At 41.9% G+C, this 23316-nt stretch overlaps 2 protein-coding genes across 2 annotated transcripts in view; both read left to right on the top strand.

Annotated features, from left to right (window-relative positions):
• LOC127597376 (uncharacterized) overlaps positions 1–9186 on the top strand; it is a 35490-nt gene extending 26304 nt beyond the window's left edge. Inside the window, exon 2 of the mRNA XM_052060364.1 lies at positions 9071–9186. Coding sequence (XP_051916324.1) covers positions 9071–9186 — 116 coding nt within the window. The remainder of the gene's footprint in view (positions 1–9070) is intronic.
• Positions 8275–15087, top strand: lrrc4.2 (leucine rich repeat containing 4.2). The gene is made up of 2 exons (XM_052060260.1): positions 8275–9513; positions 9640–15087. The coding sequence occupies exon 2, from the start codon at positions 9761–9763 to the stop codon at positions 11747–11749; it is 1989 nt and encodes a 662-aa protein (XP_051916220.1). The 5' UTR covers positions 8275–9513; positions 9640–9760; the 3' UTR covers positions 11750–15087.
• Positions 15088–23316: the final 8229 nt, after the last annotated feature.

Genomic DNA, 23316 nt, shown 5'->3' with positions numbered 1-23316 from the left:
TTCTATTTGTCTTGGTAATCTGCAAAGTTTGAATCAAAGGCAGCTGATCAGAATAGACAAATCACAAAGAGGTCTCGTGTTTGATAGTTACCAAATTGAAATGAATATCTATTCCCCATCATGCTGTGCTTTGTGGATCCCCCAGTGAACAGTGTGAGATTGGTGAGCCCACAGAGAGGCAATGGGTATATCCTGGCACGAGTCAACCCTGCTCAAACCGCGGGTCGATCTTGCTGATTGAGCCAAGACAGCGAATAAATCACCTCCTGCCATCCTAAAATGGCGGGCTCGTGATTGGGGAGGGAAGGGAACCATGAGTGAGGGTTAATGAATACAGGCCACATTTATCCACTTCCACCGGGCTCCTTTCTTCTACCCAAATAGCGGCCGACTAAATGCTGCTCCAGCACTTTGCTGTGAGCGGCCACGCAAGACGTGGGCTGCAGGGAGGCCAGGGAGACATCGAACAGTAGCGTACCAATACAGAACAAATTGTCCCGACTATTGGTGCTGATTTATCTTTAGCACATGTGTCTGTGTCCGCCGCGTCAAAGAGTTCAGCAGCTCTAGGCTTTGTACCTTAAATCATTTCACACAGAATTTTTCCGGCCAGTCATCAAAATTTGTGGCGTAGTTTGTAAAAGTTACTTGAGTGTGTAAAATTATAGAGCAACTATTGAAAATGCCGCAAACCGCTCAAGCGTAGCCGAGAATGACTGATAGCTGTCTGTCGTCACCATAGTGAAGGGGTGTCCATTAGGTAGATCCTGATCTACCGGTAGATCTAAGACAGGTCCCAAGTAGATCCGAGGAGAACAAAAAAAAAACAAAAAACAACCATTTGTGTGTTTTTGTACATGTTAGTAATATATATATTTTTGTGTTAATGTACGCTGCACCCTAATCATCCTATCAGTCTCGTTTTCACAAAAAAATAAATAAAATAAAAAAAATGAAATAAAGCGGGTAAATCTTGAATTTACGGTGGTGCATGAGTACGTCACCGGAAGTTGTTTGCGCTCTGCAGTCTGCAATTGCAGCTTGTAGTCAGAGCTGTTGCACTCTATCTTTTATCGTCATTATTCTCATTCAGAGTTTGCTTCGTGTACAATTCTCCGAGGGCACGGGCAAAGAATAGGAATCTCGGAGGGCCCAGGGAAGCACTTTAAAACTGTACGTGTGAGCTACGATAGTTAACAGGCTGCAAAAGTGCATGGCATTCCTCAGTTTCAGGCTGTTTCTCATCATGGCGTTCATGTGTGCGTGTGTGTGCGCGTGCGCACGTGTGCCGGTAAGGGTAGATCCCGGGAGGTTAGTTGATCGAAAAGTAGATCTTCGGTCCAAAAGGTTTGGGCACCCCTGCCATAGTGTCTAGAGTGATGGCCGCTGCACAAATGCAATGACTGTCCCACACACACTAACACAGATTCTCACCTTCAACGTATGGGCAAAAGTATTGAAACAGCTATTAAATGGTACTCTAGGGTATTATAGAAAATTGGATTTTTAATTAATAATTCACAGTGATAAGCCAAAGGGTTTGAATTTGGACTATGACACTCATGTATTTAGTTTGCATGGTCTCCTCTGTGCTTGTGTGGGTTCTCTCCAAGTTTTCTGGCTCGCTCCCACAGTCGAAAAACACGCATGTTAGGTTCATTAAAAGTGCTAAACTGTCCATAGATGCCAAAGAATAAAAATGAGTTTTAAAGATGGGCAGCGAGGTGGTTTGCCTAATTTGCAGCAGAAGGTCATTCCAAAGAGATGGACTAGAATAGGAAAAGGCTCTATCCCCTCTGAGCCGCCGCCTCGTTCTCTGTACATCTGACAGTGTCTGGTCCGCAGACCTTAGGAACCGGGCAGTTGCAGAGGAGCGGAGGAACTCAGAGAGGTAAGGTGGGGCGAGACCATTAAAAAAACAAATACAGTAATATAATCTTTAAAAGAACTCTGAAATGTGTAGGGAGCCAGTGAAGGGATGCCAAAATAGGAGTTATGTGCTCCCTCTTACGAGTAACAGTCAAGAGGCAAGCAGCAGTATTTTGGACCAACTGCAGATGCTTCATGGAGGATTGGCTGACGGTATGTCTGCCAGATATTAAGGCAACGTCTTCTCACCTCTGCCATCAGGTGTGACATTACACATCCATCCATATTCATTAGCTTTTGTCCTCATACAGGTCATGAGCCGGACATGATGGTATTCAAATTCTGGCTAATTTAAACAATACTGTCCCAAAGATTTCTTCACCCATGTCCTGGCACCTACTTGCACAGGCAAAGATCTGCTGTTTTTATTTTCTTGCACACGAAGCAGACTCCATACAACCACTATAACAGCCAAATGACCAAAAGCCAAGCAGAGCTGCAGTGGTGTTGGATTCAAATGCAGTTGCATTTTAACCGGCATATGAACTCACGCTGTAACATCACATGGTAGCAGACACAAGCATACTCACCACAGCAGCAGAAAAAAGTATGAATTTATCCTCAGCGCCAACAGGAAAAAAAAAAAAAAAACATTCACAGAAACCCATCCCCAAACATCCTGTGATTACTTGTGAACTTATTCATGAGTTGATGGAAACAACTTCAGTTTAACAAAAATGCTGGGAAGGCCCACTCTTAGGTCTGACATCTCAAAGATAGAAGTCGAGAAACTCTCAAATCTTATGGAAAGTCGTCACACAAGAGTAGTAGCAAGGTAAGGAGAATAAATCCATGGTTTTATACATGTTTGATATTTCCTACTGTCCAAGACTAGTGCAACTTAATTAGGGCAGCATGTCAGCTGTTCATGATCGACCTGGACCGCCTCATACAGCATGTGGCTTTTCACCTATAAATGTCTAGCTCCGGCCCTCTTCGTTCTCATTGTTGTATTGACTCGCAGCATCTGAAGGAGGAAGGCAAGCACAGCCGGTGTGCAGGCTCGTTTGACATCAATGTACAGTAAATCTTTTTCCGTGCCAATTCCAAATCACAAATGCTGACCTCCACATTTTCATGTATCAAGGAAGTGGGAATGGTAGTTCTACTTTAATACAATCAATTACTCAAAGTAGTAAAAGTAACAGTGATTCATGATTCATTTCCTACAGTGAAAAAAGTTGGCAAACGCTTCTGTCACCCCCTGGACACAACTTTAGGAACACTTGAACAAGCTAATTCAATCGAAAGCGGTGAAACAATGCACTTGTAATGGATCAAAAATTCTGTCTTTACAAAATGGGGACTGCAGCAAAAATCCAATATTTGACATGAAGTATAAAGTAATAACAATACTTTTATTTGACAAAATGCTAAATCTGTCTCCCAGTATGAATTATTGCTTATTACAACCACAACAGCCTGTGAATATTCTCCTTCATCAAGGTGGTCATTACCAAGAAGGCTCTTTGTAATCCCCCCCCCTCCCCCCCCAAAAAAGCAGCAACACCTGCTGCTTCCCTTTGGTCACTGCCCCTACTTGGCCCCAATGCATGCAGACTTTAACATTAAGACAAATAACTATTCACCCTCACAATTACAGTTAGGGGCAATTTAGTCTTCAATGAATCGGGGGGTCTGGGAGAACGTTTTTGGACCAGGAGAAAACTTCTGCAAGCACATGCACCAGCGTTAAACCGAGAATTAATCCAAGAACCTCGGAAATGTGAGGGAAGCTATCATGTTTTGATTCTTCTGCCTTTCAAGCATTTACTTTTTACATCAAGTTGAATTCTTTTTGTCCTGGGGCCGTTGATAGGAGTCCGTGAATGAGAGTGTTGAGTAGAAAGGCTATTAACTCAATAACCTGTTAGCCAGATTGCATGTTAACTGCCTCTGGGCATCAGTTTTGGCCTTGTAGCTCATATATGAGTGTGCCTGTTGCCTTTTTATTTGGTTACTGCTTGTTCAGTAAAGTGATTAAAAAGTGCACTGGCGGCTATACTTGTCTTTCCTTGATCACCTGTGGGGGTATTACAAGCAATTTCAACTATTAGGGCTTGGTAATATTAAAAGAGCAAATGGCATACGTTTGATAGATGTGTGATTTCATAGATGTGTACTTGTGTAAGCCATTTCTGCTTTGTAGTAGACACATTGTGACAATGGTCTGCAGTAACATTAGGCCATGTAGAAAAATGATCAGCGTGTAATCCTGCAATATAGAGAAAAAAAAAACATTTTGCCAAACTAGATATGATGAATTTTTAAAGAAATGTGCAATACAGTGAGACCACAAAGGATGAACCCCAATATGGGAAGGGACAACAGTATTTGCTTTTTGGAAATGTGATTGGTAAAGCCTATGTACCAATACTTAGAGATTTTTCACTGCTGTCATTCGCCGATGAATTGAAAGCACACACAAAATGAGTTGGAGCGATAAGCTTGTAAACTTGCTGTAATGGCTTTTTGAAGCACACCGCAAATTTGTTTGAAATATTAAACTCACCGAATTGACACACCCTCACACATAATGCAATGTCAGGCGACAAAGTAATTCCATAAAACTGATTTAATAGTCACCGTATCAATTTCCAGCACGGCGTAACTCTTCGCCTGATCCCATTTCACACATTCCAAGGAGGAAATGGACTCCAGCTGTGTCTGCTCATCTCCTCTCCAACAGTTCAACTCTGGATCCGTGACTGATGGCCAAAAGAGAGAGAACAATACCGCGGTAAACACTAGACGGGGGTGGAGGGGAGCCACAAGCGCAGCAGGCGGGAAAATTCATATATTCAGTGTGTTAACTGACCTTTCCATGCTCACGCCCCCTGTAATAGCATTAGCACTGCAGCTACAACCATGGGCCATCAATTACGTGGCCAAATCTGCCTTCACCACCTTAACTAACAGTTGTCTCTCCTCGGCGCACTTCAGCTCCCCGCTCCTATGGAAAATATTGAAATCCACTTGATGTCCATATTTGTTACCTCGAACGACATAGTTCTATGTACACTATTTTCTCATCTGTCAATCATCCTTTTATTTTTGTTTCACACTCCTCTGAAAGTTTGATTCATTGATTCATTAAATAAATATTACATTCAAAATTACAATATTGTCAGACAGCAAAGGGCTGATTTGGATTGTTGTGTTTTTTGTAATTCAAAGCCATCGTTTCGGGTTTTTTTTTTTTTGCCAGTAGAAAAAAAAGGGGGGACTGGGGGTTGTTTATTTATGTTTTTAACAATTGCACAACTTATTATTCTTGATCACAGAGGCTTTGCATCTTTCCTGATTTGGAACGTTTGGAAAAACGTGGTTTTGTTGTTGAGTTTTGTATTTATTAAACTGTTTAATTATTATTTTTTACGAAATGCACTAAGGAGTGGCACCCAAATTTCGTTGTATTCTATACAATGAAATAAAGGCTATTCTGGTTCCGATTTACTGGTTTTAATATTTAGAAATGTTTTACTGATAGTGCCTCTAGGTAGTGTTTTGTTGGATCGTCTATTATGGCTGCCACTATTATATTCCAAAGCAAATGTGAGCGATAGTTATTGGTGTTTCTTACTGTGCTGTGCTGTGTGACACTTTTTTTCAATGGTATTGATAGTCCAAAAGTATTTCATTGCTTCTTTTATAGATTATACCGGAGGTTTCTGTTGTCTGTTGTCTTTTGATCGAGAGAAACAACTTCATTTAATGTGTTCTTCATTGTTGTGTTTTTTTACAACTGCCTTGCGTCATATTGGGAAGCGTTATAAAGTGTGTATAGGCGGTGAATATATATATTTTTTCATTATTTTAATTTATCGAATAATGTATTAAATAATTCTTTTCAATTGTATGTATAATTATTCAACACATCTTGGAAAAACACAACCATTCGGCATTCTTGGACATTTCGATATTGTACGAGTAATTCATTCTCTTTTGATCTTCGGAAGGCGACATTGGGGTTTCCAACCAAATGTTTGGAAATAGATGAATTCAGATAGTGAAAATGCAAAAAAATGAAACATGCAACTTATACCCATTTTCATTTATTATTATTTTGTTAATATAACAAATCAACAAATCACATCAACAAAAGTAGTCATGGACAAATTGCTCAACGCTGGTCGCAATTGTGTCAGCATTCAGTGCATACGGAACACAAAGGTGATGGCAAAGAAGACTGTTCAGAATACTGTGACCGCTCCAGCATTAATGTGCCACTGTGCTACCAAAAGCATATCCATGGCTAATACTTGCTTGTTTGACCTTCCAAGCGATTTTAGAAATACAAACTCCCCCTTTAAAATTAATCCTAGGTATAATTATACTACAACGAATGTTGCTTTTCTATATTATCAACTCTGGGCTGTGATAAATTGGTACTAATGCTATTCGAGCCTCCCATGTGGTGAAAGGGCATAAATCTCCCAAAAACACACATTGTATTTATAACATTCCCATCAATCAAGTTGTAATTAAAAGTTGAAGTGACTGGGTTACATTTATAATGGTGGCCATGTGTAGCGTTGAGCCAAATTCCCAGCAGCAATAGAAAAAAAAATGGATGTGGTGCATGTGTGTGAATATGATCATTAACCAGAGGGAGGCTCCTTCCTCTCCTGAATTCAAATTACATTTATAATCTCACTGGTGCTTTTTACTCCTCAATCCCTCACTGTGCCATTCCATCTACGTATAGGCGTCCTCACAATTCATTGTAGAATTTTTTTTTTTATGGACAACTCTACGGGTTCATTTCACCTTAACAAATGTATTAGAACCTCCGTCCAGCCACCCATTTTCGCTCATCGTTATTCTGAAGCCTAACGTGGTTGACTTTAGGCAAGAAGTGTGGTACATCCTGGACTGGTCGCAAGGGCAAGAGCACAGAAAGACCAACAACCATTCACATTCACACCTCTAGATTGCTCGACAGGACTGGATTAGACCTGCTGTCATAAACAATCCAGCGTTATGATTTGATTATTTCCAATTTCATCCCAATTTATGACATGTTGTACCTCTAGCCATCTATTTTCGATACCACTAACGGTGACTTTGGACCCTGGACTGTTTGCCAGTCAATAGCACATCAGAAACAATTATTCATACTCACATTCACACCTGTGGACAATTTAGGGCTCTATTTTTATGCCCAGCAAGTCTAGCGCAATATGCAGTTTAACTGTGCATGGGTGCAGTTTGCTCTCTTTTTGGTATCTTGCCATTCTTTGCTCAGGTAGAAAAGGATGTTTGCGCAGTTGTGGGACAGAAACACAGCCGACTCCCGGCCAATGGAAGCGGCTCTCTTCGTTCCCTTTCAATTCAGCATAGAAACACGTGGTGTGCAGGGCATGTAGACATAGGAGGTCAGTGTGCACAAAATACTTTGAAATGAACTGCAAGAAGCTCTCTGTCAAACTTGGATAGGATATTAAGTGTGACCAGTAATGTGGGCTTTTACGAAACACAAAAATCAACTACAAACTAACACTGGGACTATAACTGGGGTTGAAAAGCATTCAAACACTTGTGTTAACGATTCAAGAATGTTAAAAACATTATATGGGTCATTTAAAAAGTAGAGCATTTAGTTTATCGACATTAGAGCCTGGTTGCATATATTTGTATTTCAACCAAAGGCCATGTCGTCCACTTCAGCCCCATCTCTTGCTCTCTTTTCCCTTTCTTCTGTCTCTTTTCACTCACCGTGTCTCTCTCATCTTTGGAGGAGATAACAGCATGCTTTTGTCTTCCTTCTCCCTGAAGAGAAGACTGCCCAACAGAGTCAGTCAGCATTTCTACTCCTCTGTGATGTCCCAAACCATACCCCCACCCCTCCGCCCCACCCCAAACTCGACCCAACAAGGGCACATGCTGTACATACAGTACACGGACGCACCCGTTGCATTAAAAATAAGAAATACTTCAAGAGGGAAGGGGCCCAGCAAGAGAGTGGGAAAACACGGATGCACTCCTGCAGAAAGACACCTCTTGACACAGAGTTCAATCTTTCCATCTAAACGGGGAGGATTTCATTTTTTTAACCGCAATTTAAAAGAAGAGGAGTCACTGGAGGAGGAGCTAGGCACAGGTAAGGGGAGGAGGGAATAAAGACATGTAAGGAGCGGTACATGGGGGCGGGGCGTTTTAATGTGTTAATACACAAGAAGACTGCATCAAACCAATGCACTGCTCTGAGGCAGCTCAAGCAGCTGAGAGGAGTGCGTCAGTAGTACATTCACGTTCCCGCTGAAGGACAAAGGGAGGGGGGCAGAGATCTTAGTTGCCTGCAACACACGTGGAGGTGGAGTAGGTGGAGAGGAGGGGGGGGGGATTGGAGCATAAACAAGAAGAGAAGACTGGGATTAGGATGCCGCTGCCGCCTGCTTGTGTGTGACGGTGGGCTGCCTTGTTGAGCGCTCGCATGCCGCCGCCTCCTCTCCAACTCCCTCCCATATTCTCTTTTGCGCACTCTATCTTCCCCTTGCTCTTGATCTGTCACTAGTTCTCTCTCTCTCTTTCTCTCTCCCTCTCACTGTTCTAGTCGGGCTACTGCAGTCGTCCACCAGCCAGCCAGCCAGCCGCACACATGGCCAACTAACACAACTTCCTACCTCAGCCAGCCTCAGCGGAGGAAAACTATCAACTAAGCAAGACGACCACAGGAGACACGCTAAAAGAAGGACCAGCGTGTGCTTGGACGACTCCTCGATCGCCATTTACGGATACGGAGCCGACTTTGTCACACATCCATCCTCTCTCTTTTTTTTTTCTCTTGAGGACAAGAGCGCTTCCCTCTCGCTTTCTCGCTCACTCTTCAACAGCCTTTTGCCAAGCACCGGCAGTGCAGTGCATCCCTATTCTACAACCGACACAACACCACCTCCACCCCCCTTGCACCACCACCACCACCACTACCATCTCTCCCACCACCAACACCACCACCTCCCTAAGGAGGAATAGACGGATTACTGCTAACTGTGCACACGGCAGCCTGCAGCTGCTCTGACCGGGCCAGCCCGATGCTGGGAGGAGGCACGAGAAGCGCAGAGGAAAAGAAGAGGAACAGAGGAGGAGGATGAGGGGGATGATTGTGCCCGGAGTTCTTTAGCCTTTTTCTGTCTCTCAGTCTCGGTCACAACAGGGCTAATCGCCAGCCTCGGAGCCCTTGGCAAAGTCACACTGAGGGAGGTCTTGCCACCAAACAAGGTGACCATCATGGATCGGGAGATGGCCAGCCAGTGATTTTTTTTTTAAATTTGATTTTTTACTTTTACTCCCCTCCTCCAACCCAGTGAAATTGACCATACATCAATTTTACATCTGAGAGTCTTGGGCCTGGTAGGGTGATCTGGGACAACAGAGATCCTCATACCTGGCAAGCCTTTTTGGCCTTACCTGTAACCCAATAGTCCTCAGTCCTCAAGACCAGGAGCCATTTTGTACCATCAGCCAATCAAAGGCCACATCATTCAATCTGAGTGGCAAAGTAAGACAAGTAAATCCTGCTACACTGACCCATGGACGAACATTATAAATCAACGAGACGAAAACGATTCCCATACTAATGAGGTAAGTCTTTATTATTCCTATTGAAGCTTATTTATATATTTTCCCTCTTCAGCCCTTGTCCTAATCTCTTCACACCCCTCTCTCTCTCTCTTATTTCGACTTCTGGCGCATTCCATTTTGATGCAGCGTCTTCCTACACTGTCGATGGAACTCGGGAGCCTCAAGTTGCTCCAGCCAGGCTAGGGTGATACATCCTCTGGTGTGTGCCATCTCACCCCACCATGCAGAATAATGTGCCCTCCACATCATGAGTCCTTTGGGCCAGGTTAGTGTGCAGCCTACCTGGAACACAGCCCTGCTTGCCGTGCTCTCCCTCATGGTACCTGCCCTCGGTATGTGCCAGTCCAGCAGCCCAACACTGGGCTCAGCCGGCTCGCAGAACTGTCCAGGCATGTGCTCCTGCACCAACCAGCTCAGCAAGGTGGTGTGTACCCGCAGAAGTCTGATTCGGGTTCCTCCGGACATCCCAGCCAACACCAGGTTCCTTAACCTGATGGAAAATAGCATAGAGATCATACAGGCTGACACCTTCAGGCACCTGCATCACCTGGAGGTGCTGCAGTTGGGCAGGAATGCTATCAGACAGATTGAAGTGGGGGCCTTCAATGGCCTGACAAGTCTTAACACTTTGGAGCTGTTTGACAATAGGCTTACTGTCATACCCAGTGGAGCTTTTGAGTACTTGTCAAAGCTAAGAGAATTGTGGCTGAGGAACAATCCCATCGAGAGCATCCCGTCTTACGCTTTCAATCGCGTCCCCTCTCTAATGAGACTCGATCTCGGAGAGCTGAGAAAGTTGGAGTTCATCTCCGACGGGGCATTTGAGGGTCTCCATAACCTCAAGTACCTCAATTTGGGCATTTGCAACCTAAGGGAGTTCCCCAATCTCTCGCCCCTCGTGGGTTTGGAGGAGCTTGAAATATCAGAGAACGTTTTCCCTGAACTTAAACCCGTCGCCTTCCACGGGCTCAAGAATTTACGCAAACTGTGGATTATGAACTCCGCCATCACCTCCATTGAGAGGAATGCATTTGATGACATCACAGCTTTGGTGGAGTTGAACTTGGCTCATAATAATCTGTCATCTCTCCCCCATAACCTCTTCACCCCCCTTCAGTATTTAGTGGAGCTACATCTGCACCACAACCCCTGGAAATGTGACTGTGACGTAGTGTGGCTCTCCTGGTGGCTCAGAGAGTACATTCCCACCAATTCCACCTGCTGTGGACGCTGCCATATCCCTGGCCACATGAAAGGGAGATACCTGGTGGAGGTGGACCAGACCACGTTTCAATGCTCGGCACCATTCATACTTGACGCTCCGAGAGATTTGAACATCTCAGCGGCAAGGGTGGCAGAACTCAAGTGTCGCACAGCTGCCATGAGCTCTGTAAGATGGCTTCTCCCCAGCGGGACAGTACTGACACATGGTTCGGTTCACCCACGGATATCTGTGCTTAATGACGGAACACTAAACTTTTCCAATGTTCTGCCATCAGACACGGGCGTCTACACTTGCATGGTGAGCAACATGGCCGGGAATTCAAACGCCTCGGCTTACCTAAATGTCACTAATGCCGAACTCAATACATCAAACCTATCCTATTTTACTACTGTAACCGTGGAGGTATTGGAGCCAACTGTGGATGAAACCCCCAAACCTAAGCCAACTTCCCCTGCCTCGCCCTCTGTCTTCAAACCTGTGTTCATCTCCACCCCTACCGTGCTGTTCCAAAACACGCAAACCCCAAGGCAGGTGTCAATCCCTACTGCCAGAATCCCCAGCGGGCCTGCTGCTAGCCTGGATGAGATCATGAAAACCACAAAAATTATCATTGGCTGTTTTGTTGCTGTGACCTTGTTGGCAGCGGCCATGTTAATAGCATTCTATAAGTTACGTAAGCGGCATCAACAGAGGAGCACAGTGGCCGCGGCCAGGACCATAGAGATCATCCAAATGGAGGAGGAAGTTCCTCCCGTACCGCCCTCTTCTGGATCTAGTGGCTCAGAGGAGACGGGGTTGGTATTGCCTACCTTAGTGGAACACAACAGCAACACATTTAAGCCTGGTTTTGTGTCATCCTCTCGCCATGGGGCTTACGCAGCCCATTGGACCCAGAACAACACTCTACATCGTTCAGCCAGACAGCATCACAGCCACATCAGCACCATAGCGGATCCTTATATCATTAAGACTACTCATGGGAAAGAGAAGGTTCAAGAGACCCAAATCTGAATAATGTTCCTCCTGGGATTTGTCTCTGACTCTGCACTAACCTCCTGTCCATGTCGTTGAACGCACAAAGAAAAAAAAACATGGTATCTTTCTTTTGTACAGAAGTGCAAGGCAGAGATACTTCTAATTTCTTGTACATGCCTATACATAAGTATATCACTGAAAAGAAAACAAATCTATATATCTATATAAGTACATGAGACTATCAGAACGTGGTAAGACATGCAGATTCTATTCGAAAAAAAAAGAAATTTGACACTTTTTTCTAATCACAGGTGACCTCTATTCAAAGACTGATTTTAGTGAATGAGAGTGAGAAAAGGAAATTTTTGGACCATAATTAGGATGCAGTAAAAAAATGACTATTTATGGTTTCTGATCGCATTTTTGTAAGGATAGTGATGTGATGGCACAGATCCAGCGTGTGCTGTTCAGTAGCCAAGAGACAAATGCTTTTGGACTGCAGTACATTTTGTGCAGCTCCGATTTTAACCCTGTGTTTGATGATGTCATACTGTGAGTGTTTTTTTTTTTAATCTAAACACATCAAATGATAATGACGCACAGACTAGCAGTTGTTACATATACTTTGTTCTGTTTCTGGGTTCCATTCTGTTGTGTTTCTCTCCCTTTTACGTTTTGCTTTTTAATAGCTTGTGTAGTGTTTAGGGCTAATTTAGTAATGCATTACAGCAGTTGCCTGACTTGTCTCTGCAAGGGCTCATTCTGATGCTAATTCTTCAGCGGAACTGACATGTGGTGCGGTACAGGGCTTTGCGGACCATTTTGGTTTGGGAAAGGGGGGGAAAAAGGATTGACATTAAACACAATGAATGTCTGTCTGATATACCGAGCTTTTTCCATTGCCTACATCGACTTTGTTTTACCTGTTTATTTTGAGGAACACTATTTTTATGGAGAGACAAACAGAGGCTATGAAAAAAATAAAATAAAACCTTCTGGTTTGTATTTCTTTTAACTGAAACACATTCATCCCCTGTCTTTTGTGTGTGATTTGTTTAATCGAGGGGAAAAAAAAGCGGGGCCCAAATTGTAGAACTAACCCCAAACCTCCCATTTTACGCTCCTATGCATTTACTTGGTGTCTCCATGAATGGGTCTTTAAGTAACGGGTGTACAATGCTGCATTATACCCCACAGTGGGGCTCTATGCAGGTCAGATAGGCTATTGGTCTTTGATTCTTCCACTTCTTCAAACATTGATCGTTTTTCACTGACTGAGCAGAAAAAAATACATGTATTCCACAGTTGTACCTTTTGTGGGTTTCTTTTCCTTACATCTGCAAGTTCCAATGTATAATTTAATGTCTTTTCAGCAAAATCTTTTGAGTTAGCATCTGATTTCAAGAATGTCAAGCTTGATCTTGACCTTACAATGGAGAGTAGACAATGTTATTATTATTATTATTATTATTATTATTATTATTGTTTTTATTATTGTTATTTGAACGTCTGGTTCATTTGTATAACTTAGAAAACCTTTGACCTTACTCTCCAAATCGATTTACATAACATACCTACTGCAGAGAGTAAACAAAATCTAAATCAAACTCTGCAGAAAGCTCATCATTTATAAAATGTTGCACATGCACAAAATAAATAAATGAATAAAATCATCCAGCTGAGGCTATTTGCAGAAATTAAAGTCCAAGCCCTGTGATTATTATACAGCATGGTGAGTTGGCAGGAACAGCAAGGCTCGATTCAACAGCTCCACAGGCTGGCGGTTGTGTCGCTAATCACAAAGGTTAGCCATCGTTAATATTTTTGGAGGAAAGCTATATTCCCATTTTGTGCCTTGACCTCGCTCGCAATCAACATGGTCTGATGAGATTTTAATGAGGGTTTAAAACACAAACAAGAAAAATATTGTTTTTGTTAATGCAGCTTTTTTTTTGTGACGTGTATTTGTTGAGAGTGATGTTCTTGAAAAACCTGGTGAAATCAAAAAATGGCAAACAGGTGCTTGTGCTCTGGACAAAGTGTTATTTTCCACCAAAATATTGCTTATTGTGACATGGATTCATAGCACATAGTGTCATTTTTAGAAAATTAATCCAGGAAAAAAATATTAATTCAAGTATTTCCAAAGCATGTTACTTTTGTATAGCATTCTTTTTCTACAAAATTAACAATGGAATTAATTAATTGGAAAAAAAACCAGTTCGGGTACTAAAAACCTACCAAGATTTTGTATTTAATTCAGCACATTCTTTCAGTGCAAGATCCAACTAAATTCTCAAGGGAACAGGCGCTATTAATAGGCGTGACCATACATCTGGTTCAGCAAAATCAGGTACAGTAATGATGTAACAGTCTTGTGAATGAATGGGAACAGGTTATGTCAGGCTGACACACGCGTTGTTAGATAAGTGTTTTTAGGAAGCACAGCAGGTCGTGTCAAAGCACAAGTGGGCCTGTCTGTGAAAATATGAGAGGAAAAACACCTGATATGATTTATCTTGCGCAATTCAGCCTCACATTTTCAATTAAGTACATTGAAATCATCAAAAGTGAAAATACAGTGGTGCCTTGAGATTAGAGTTTTCTTCAATCATTAATCAAAACCTTGAATCATAGGTTCGAGAAATAAATGGAAATGGAAAATCCATTTCAGTCTCGCCAAAATACAAAAGCAACGTATTTTGATTTAAAATGTCTTTATTTCTTGTCTACCACATGATTTTGTTTTTCAGTTTGACCTATTGCTCAATATATTCCATTACATTATTATGATTATTATCAATTTGAAAACCTGATGTGCTTGAGATTAAACTAAGGCAGATTTGGAACGCAAAAAAGAAAATCGACGTGTTTACCCGTGTCCCTGATTAAAAAAAAGAAGTCAAACTTTGTTGGCCAGTGTAATTGAATGAATGTAAAGAATTGAACCGTTTGTAAATCATGATTAATGGCAGCTCCTTTTGGCGTGCATGACTTGGACACCAGGTCTGAGTGTAGTTCAATCATAGAGACACAAACGAAGAAGAGTTTCACAACTACTGTAAGTTACTTAGTGAGCTACAGTAATAGTAGTTGATTTTCACAGAGCATAAATATCTCTGTGAGTTTTGTTAGATTGTCTGTCTACATGTATTGATGCACCGTTTGTTTTCAGATGTCCATTGCTTAAAGCATTACAATACCGCTACGTGGATGTTATTCATTAACCCATTTGTGGTATTTCAGATCGCTTGTTAGCATGAAGGCAAGGAGTTTTTCCTAAGGATAAATGATGTAGTTGTTTAAACCGTGTAATTCTCTTTGTTTTATGTTTAGTTTGACAGTAAACTTCCAACTGATAGAAACATTAAAAAGCTTGGAGCCTCTTTTTTCACCAATCGTTCACTATCTGCCAAACCACTGCTTGTTGTGACGTGTTTTGACTTTACTACTCCCATTCAGTGCTCGCATCTCAAATGTTTGTACACAAGTCAAAGGAGAAAAAAACCCCAAACATTACAGAGCCCAAAAACGCCTCTGATCTTGAAAAATGTTGAAGTTGGGTCACTTGTATCTTAAGGCACCAATGTTTAATGGATCTATTAGACTTTATTGTCAAACAATGTTGCCATGAGACAGTGATCACATTTGCTGTCTGTGAAAGCAACCTTTTTATTACCTTTACCTTATTGCCTTTACTTACCTTTTATATTAAAAATAAAAAAAAATAAAAAAGACGTACGTATAACTGTTTAGCTATACGTCAATAAAAGTCAATACACATGACTGACGTCCATGCTCTTGAAAAAGGTTAAAAGCATGAATATCAGGATTCCAAGTGCCATCATGCTATGCGGCGAGGTCTAGTGCTATCCCAGGCAACATAAAAACATAGTTTCCATCCTTTCTCTCAAGTGGCCGCCACTTTAGTGTCCTCCAGTTTGAGTTAATCATATCTTTTGCCTTTCACTGTGAGGCATCTTTCAGCTTGGGATTTAAGTACGTCATAAGGCAGACGTTATCCCCATTTTGCTCTGGTTTGCATTTTCTTTTGAAATTGACTCCTTCATTTGACTTTTCAGCCACACTATAGCTCATCTAAAAGTTATCTTCTTATTTCTTAATATTCTTTTCTGAAAAACATTCTGGAAGGTTTAGATTTTTGAGCATCTCTCACGGGCCAGTTTCATAGAGTAGAAACCTGGCTAGCAGTTAAAGCTCAGTACGAAAAATACATATTGGGTTATTTTGATTGCATTACAATGTTGGTGCCACCTTCGACACACATTTTGTAGAAGCATGTGCTACTGGAAGATGTTACATCATGTTGGAATTTCTCGACACTGATGTGAAAAAGCACTTTTATTCATGTCATGATGTGCATTTGACATCTATGTTCTTTCCTTTCATTCTTTTTCAAAAAAGCCATGTTTATACTTCCAGTAAAAGGAGCCTGCCTTACTCCCGGATTTAATCAGGCTCATTGTGTGTCAGACAATGCTTGCTTTCGCTTTTGTGTCAACAACACCTGCCCACCTCTACCTCTGATTGGCTTGCAATGAAATTGGACTTTTCCATTAATAATCAGTTGGGTGGTTGTCTCATGCAATTGTCTAAAAATGTAAATAACATGCCGCATTGTTTGGCAATAACAGAGTTATCGTCATCGGAAAAGTAATTTGATTATTTGTTACCGATAAAATTAATGGCATTAGTCACGTTTATTTATAATGGCATTTAGATATACAGCCATCACTAATAAAAGTTTTTCAATCTACTAAGCAGGTGCAACGTTTACAATAGATGCCCTGACCACTTCAACAGCGGATTGTGTGTGTGTGTGTCACAGGATAATCGCTCAGGAAGTCTTTTCAAAACAGTTAGCGTCTTGCAGGCTTTGATAACAAACGGAGAAAAATGCTAAAATGTGGCTCTATTGTCAAGTGGATGGCCCACTTTGTAGCAACACAGCAAATTCTCTTAAAAAAATATTAAGCATCAAATATTCCAATTAAGATGATTATCCTTTGTAATCTGTTGTTTTGGGATCATTGTCTTGTTAATGGGTTGTGATGTATTAAATTCAGCAATCAACAGACTACCCTTGGTATGGATTGCTTTAAAAAACTTATTTACCTCTCCACCCTGAAGATAGTGCTACAAATGACAAGGCAAGGCGCAAGAACCTTCTGCCAACGACATCAGCCTTAGAGCATGCTGTCGGAGGCTTACGTGATCCATATTAGCGAGGCATGGCAGAGATGAAAACAATGAAGTGGCAGCATATACAGTAGTTTGTCTCACTCTGGCTTGATAAGATCTGTAGTCGAGATGAGCGTAGTGTGTGTGTGGGGGGGGGGGTGTAACAGGAGCGAGCGGCGATGACATGCTGTGGCTGCCGTTGTTTGAGCTAAAGGGTTTGTTGCAAGCGGGTCCTTGAGCCTCAAGATCCATATCTGTTAATGAAGTCTCCAGCAGTACCAGGCAACAGTAAGTCTGCCAAAGTTTCCCTAGTGACTGATGCTTTTCCACAGCCACAAAGGGAGCGTAAGAATGATTCATGGCCGCGCTGCTATTAAGAAATAGTCTAGACTGCAATTCTCTTAGCCCTTTTGTTTTCATTGCTACATTAGTCAGATCACACATGACCGTGCGCTGCTCTCTACACCTCAACTACCGCCGTGTGACTCTTACCTTCACTTTTTTTTCTCTTTTTTTTTCACTGCAATTGACAAATTCTATTTTAATGCGGTGGACTCACCTACGTGATTGCGCTAGCCTACAACGAAAAAAGGTCAGTGGAATTAATGATGCAAGCCTCCAGACTGTTTAATTGGCGTTTCACAATCCTCTTTATTTTATCATTTGCCAGACGCAAACATAATTTATGTCCGGTTTATTGTGATATTTCATCAGTTCAGTCATAAGTAACCTGACATATCACATGCTTGGCACACCGGATGGGATTCTGAGCAGAATTTCTCTCCACCCATTTATTTTTGTTTTTATGCCGCTCATCCCTGCTTGCTTTCAGGCAGGGTACAACATTGGACTGCTCTCCTGACAATTGTGGGGCAGACAAACAATAAGTAACTGAAATTCACAACAGTGGACAATTTAGAGCGGGGGTCTCTAATGGCTTGGGGTCCAGGGCCATTTGCAGTCCACCGGATGATATCTTGTGGCCCCCTGCTTGACACCAAAATTTAATGACAGTGCAGCCCCCACAGTTTTTGGCATGTCATTCCCCTGGGCAGATATTATGATGTGTGTGTGTATGTGTTTGTGTGCGTGTGTGTGTGTGCCTGTGTTTCCTTTCTAAATAACGTATAGGCTACCATAGCTCAAGCTGACGATAGCTTTGAGCACAACTGAGTTCTGAAGTGACACCTCTGGAAGGAAAAGATGTGCTGTCACCCAGTTTTTTCAAAACCTGCTGTGAAGAGAAAGGTTTGGGGATAGCCAATTTCCAGAAAAACAGGAGATGGAATATTTTTTAATTTTTTTTCTGTGCACAAAAAGTCAGATGTCATTACTCAAACGGAAATGCTGAGGAGGGGGCATTCCGTCAGTCCCAATGGAAGATCCGTCTGTCCGTCATGATGGAAGCCCTTTTCCTGACGAATGATCGGAAATTAAAAAAAAAAAACAAAAACAAAAAACTGACAGAAGTGGATTCTTAGCCCATCAGAATAATCATCATCGAGTACCGACTGTCCCATTTCACTGAAAAAACACTCATCGCCTTGTCTTGAGTGTTGGTTCACGGGAGTGAATACAGAAGTTTTTTTTTTTTCAGTGACTATATATATTCAATAGGGTGGTGGTACTTCACAATAAATATGTCAGGCTTTTTGGGCAAACACCGTATGATGGAAATATACTGCACTCAAGGTAACATTTTAATCAAATTAGACTATAATTAGTTTTTGGACTGACAATTGACAGACTGGCAGACCGGTGACATTTCCTGATGTTCTAAAATAGTGGTGATGAACTGTAATTTAGCGATGATGGTAAAATCACGACGCTGGCCAATAACGAATACCGGACCGGTAAACTTTACTGACGTGCCCGCCTCTGCTAAGTAGTATGCAAGATACCAGGGAGAAGACAGTGGTCATCAATCGTGTTCATATTCTGAAGAACCATTAATGTTCTGAATTCTTAATAAAAAATGAGAACATTGGATTAATTGTACTTTTCTTGAATACTTGAACTAATTTTTGCGGACTACTCGATGCAGCCCGGACACACCCAGACTATACAGGATCTCCCGCCAAATAGATTGAGTTTGAGACCAAAGATGATGCGTGTTCACTTACGCTAAGAAGCATGCTTTTAGGATTTCAGGGGAAGTCAGAGTGCCTGATGAAAATCGCCACATGCAAAGGGAGTACATGCAAACTCTGCACTCACGAAAGCAAACGATGGGATTCAAACTCTGCATCTAAAAAATTTGTTTGTTTGTGGGTGTGTGTCTTCAATTCTATGACATTCAATTCAGATTTTAATGAGACTGTCATATCAATTTCTTCTCACTGAATTTCACAGTAAATGTAATCTAATATTACATTTGAGTTGCACTATTTCCAGCAATTACAAAGTGGTTGGGCCTAATTTGAGCTTCACAAATCCTCTGCTGTGGCGCAACTCCACTGGCAAGCGTTCATCTGCTTAATACATCACTGGCATGGAAATGGGAATTCAGAACATTTGGAGCGCAATCTCTCAATGCATCCATTTTCTAGAGTGCTTCTCCTCATTGGGGTCACATATGAGCTGCTGAGTGAGAGCTGGGGTACATCAACCAGTCACACTCACGCCCATGGACAAGAGAGTCTTCAATTAATCGAACATGTATATTTATGGATTCCGGTAGGAAGCTAGACTGCCCAGACCAAAACAATACTATGATGTCGCAATTCAATTAGCATATCAATTTGCTCTCATGAGTGTTTCAGAGGAAATGTCATCAAATGTGAAGTTTCATATTGCAGCTGAACTGAGCTATTTTTCAGCAATTCTAAAGTGGTTGGGCATAGTTTAAATCAGTTTCTAACCTCATTAGATATTTTTAATCTAGCCATGGTGTGTAATGACCGTATACAGTATAACTATGATGCCGCTCAGTCATCAAGCGTGATCTACTTGATGAAGTGCTACCTCCATAAGGGAAAATACAACCCATTATTTTGCTGTCTTTTTGGGTTCGTATTTTTTTTGTATCCTTTGGGTTGGCAACTTTTCTTGCTGCAACCCCTTAGCTTCACTCACGATTGTCACAGATAAGCCCTGCAGGGTAACGAAGGGGATGGGTTAGGGTGTTTTTTTTAAAAATTGTTTTACTGTTTACGGTAAAAGAATAAAATGGCCATGAAGTTGATTCAAATATGACAAACAAAGAGTTAAATATTCATTTATCTTCCGAACCGCTTGATCCTCACTAGGGTCGCGGGGGTGCTGGAGCCTATCCCAGCTGTCTCCGGACAGTAGGCGGCGGACAGCCTGAATCGGTTACCAGCCAATCGCAGGGCACACAGAGACGAACAACCAACCACGCTCACACTCACACCTAGGGACAATTTAGAGTGTTCAATCAGCCTGCCACGCATGTTTTTGGAATGTGGGAGGAAACCGGAGCACCCGGAGAAAACCCACGCAGACACGGGGAGAACATGCAAACTCCACACAGGGAGGCCGGAGCTGGAATCGAACCCGACACCTCCGCACTGTGAAGCCGACGTGCTAACCACTGGACTACCGGGCCGCCCAGAGTTAAATATATTGTCCTTTTATTTTATATATAACACAACCTAAAAAATACAGGAAACATTTTGCTGCTGACTTATTCCAGCATACTTAGCATTTTTACAAAAGCTGCATGCTGTTATTTTGCATGAACATCTGCCCTGATGTAATTGTTGATTTCTTCATCACTTCTCGGTTTAAATTATAAATACAGTATATTCTCCTTGGGCAGTGTTAATGTAAAGCCTGTTGTTGCCCTCATGTAGCTAAAAAAAAGGCCAGTTACACACACACACACACACACACACACACACACAACAGTGGAAACAAAAAAGTAACAGAGAAACAGACCTCCAGGAATAATGTCCAGCTGCCACCCTTGATCTAGAGTTGTGTGCTTGAGTGTGTGCGTGGGTGTGGGTTTGTGTGTGTGTGTAACTGGCCAGTTTTTTTTAACCTCTCCCACTCACTGCCACAGGAGGTAGGAGTTTGCCCAATCACTTGCCACACAACAACATCATGAAAGGTGTGTTGCAAAATCAAATCTGATTGCAGTTAATGGAAGACCGTCATTTCTTTTCTGTTAAGTACTTAGGCAGGCTCCGGCTGGGGTGTTCCTTCACTTGTGGGATTTCAATTAAGATTTCTAGTCTTGGTACTAATGAGCGCTGCCGTACGTGCCTAACCACAGGATTTTTTACTTGTATATAAAAAAACGCCCATGTTGCTGCAAAATAGTCTTTACGATTTGATTTACAGTATTTGGCTATTGGGTGAAATTCAAAGATCAACCTAAAATGCATTGTCAACTGTGAATTTCATTTGACGTTGGCTCGAGTTTTTAATGCACAAATGACCAATGTTTAAGTACTTTTTGCACAACATGCTTTTCTCTAACATTGAGTGGAATGTGAACATTCACAGCAGGTGTTTGATCACAAAATGGACAATTACATTTCCTTATTCTGTCGGAGTTAAACAGTCATCTTCCTCATGCTGTTCACATTCTGATATCATTTAATAAATGAATGAATGAATGAATTCATTAATTAATGGGGAAAATGTAACCGCACACACGTGGACTGACAAATAAAGATTTTGTGAAATCACTTGACAAATGTTACAGAAATAGCTGTGGCTTCTCACTACACAAAACGGTGCGTTTAAGATAAGATAAGATATCCTTTATTTGTCCCACAATGGGGAAATTTACAGCCTCCAGCAGCAAGAATGTATGTAGAAAGAAGAAGAGAAAAAAAAACAACAACAAACATCTTTCAATTAAATACAATATGAACACAAATGGATAAATCGCAGTACTATTTACAATTTACCTTCACATCATTTAATTATTATCATTATTATGATTGTTATTTTTTATTCATCAGCCTGACAGCAGTCGGTAGGAACGAGCGTCGGTATCTCTCCTTCTTGCAGCGCGGGTGTAACAGTCTCTGGCTGAAGGAGCTACCATTCATGCATTCCATGCGTTCTTTTGCGTCAGTTAGTCACTTGATACTTTAAAGAAAACATGGCGGTTTTATCTGCTCTCAGTCAGAATGATATCCTCTCTTACCACTCTCAGTTTGCAGGTCAGCTGCATAAACAAACAAAAAACAACAAAAGTTTCACTTTGTCTCCCCCTTTCTGCTCACGGACTCTCACTATTTCACGTCACATTTTTCACACATGTCACATGTTTTTCCCCTCCAATTTAGATATTGAAGGTGGCTTTCTTGATTCAGTGCAACCAGGATGTTAACTGAAGCTGAGAATGGGGAGGAGACGCACGCCGACCTAAGCTTTCTACAACAACTTTGTTGGCAGGATCAAATTAAAAAGTCATGAAAAGATCTTCCTGTTGTGAACTTGTCAAACTGTCAAATTTCCACTGCTTGGCAGATGTACGAAATTACTCAGCTATTTTTTTTCTTCTTCTTTATACTTGACTTCCATCTCCTTTTTCCTGTAACACCTTTGACCCTGCCAATACTTCCTGAAGCTGCTGAGGAAGCATGGCCTGCCACAGGAGGTGCTACGACAGTTCTACACGGCAGTCATCGAATCAATCCTGTGTTCTTCCATCACGGTTTGGTTTGGGGCCGCCACAAAAAAGGACAAAATCCAACTTCAACGGACAGTTAGGACGGCGGAGAAAATCGTTGGCACCGCCCTACCCACTCTTGAGGATGTGCACACTGCAAGAATCAAGACAAGGGCACGGAAAATCCTCCTGGATCCCCCGCACCCTGCCCACCACCTTTTCCAGCTACTCCCCTCAGGCAGACGCTACAGATCCATGCGCACCAAATCCAGTAGACCAGGGGTGCCCATTAGGTAGATCCTGATCTACCGGTAGATCTAAGACAGGTCCCAAGTAGATCCGAGGAGTGTCGAGGAGAAAAACAAAAAAACAAAAAAAAAAACCAACCATCTGTGTGTTTTTGTACATGTTAGTAATATTTTTGTGTTAATGTACGCTGCATCCTAATCATCCTCAGTCTCATTTTCACACAAAAAAATAAATAAAAAAATAAAATAAAGCAGGTAAATCTTGAATTTACGGTGGCTCGTGAGTACGTCACCGGAAGTTGTTTGCGCTCAGCAGTCTGCAATTGCAGCTTGTAATCAGAGCTGTTGCGCTCTATCTTTTATCGTCATTATTCTCATTCAGAGTTTGCTTTGTGTACAATTCACCGAGGGCACGGGCAAAGAATAGGAATCTCGGAGGGCCCAGGGAAGCACTTTAAAACTGTACGTGTGAGCTACGATAGTTAACAGGCTGCAAAAGTGCATCGCATGCCTCAGTCATGGCGTTCATGTGTGCGTGTGTGTGCACGTGCCGCTAAGGG

This window comes from Hippocampus zosterae, chromosome 3, assembly GCF_025434085.1.
Source record: "Hippocampus zosterae strain Florida chromosome 3, ASM2543408v3, whole genome shotgun sequence".
In the NCBI taxonomy this organism is placed as follows: domain Eukaryota; kingdom Metazoa; phylum Chordata; class Actinopteri; order Syngnathiformes; family Syngnathidae; genus Hippocampus; species Hippocampus zosterae.
Note: the sequence above shows the minus strand (reverse complement) of the source record. Positions and strands in the feature narration are given on the sequence as shown.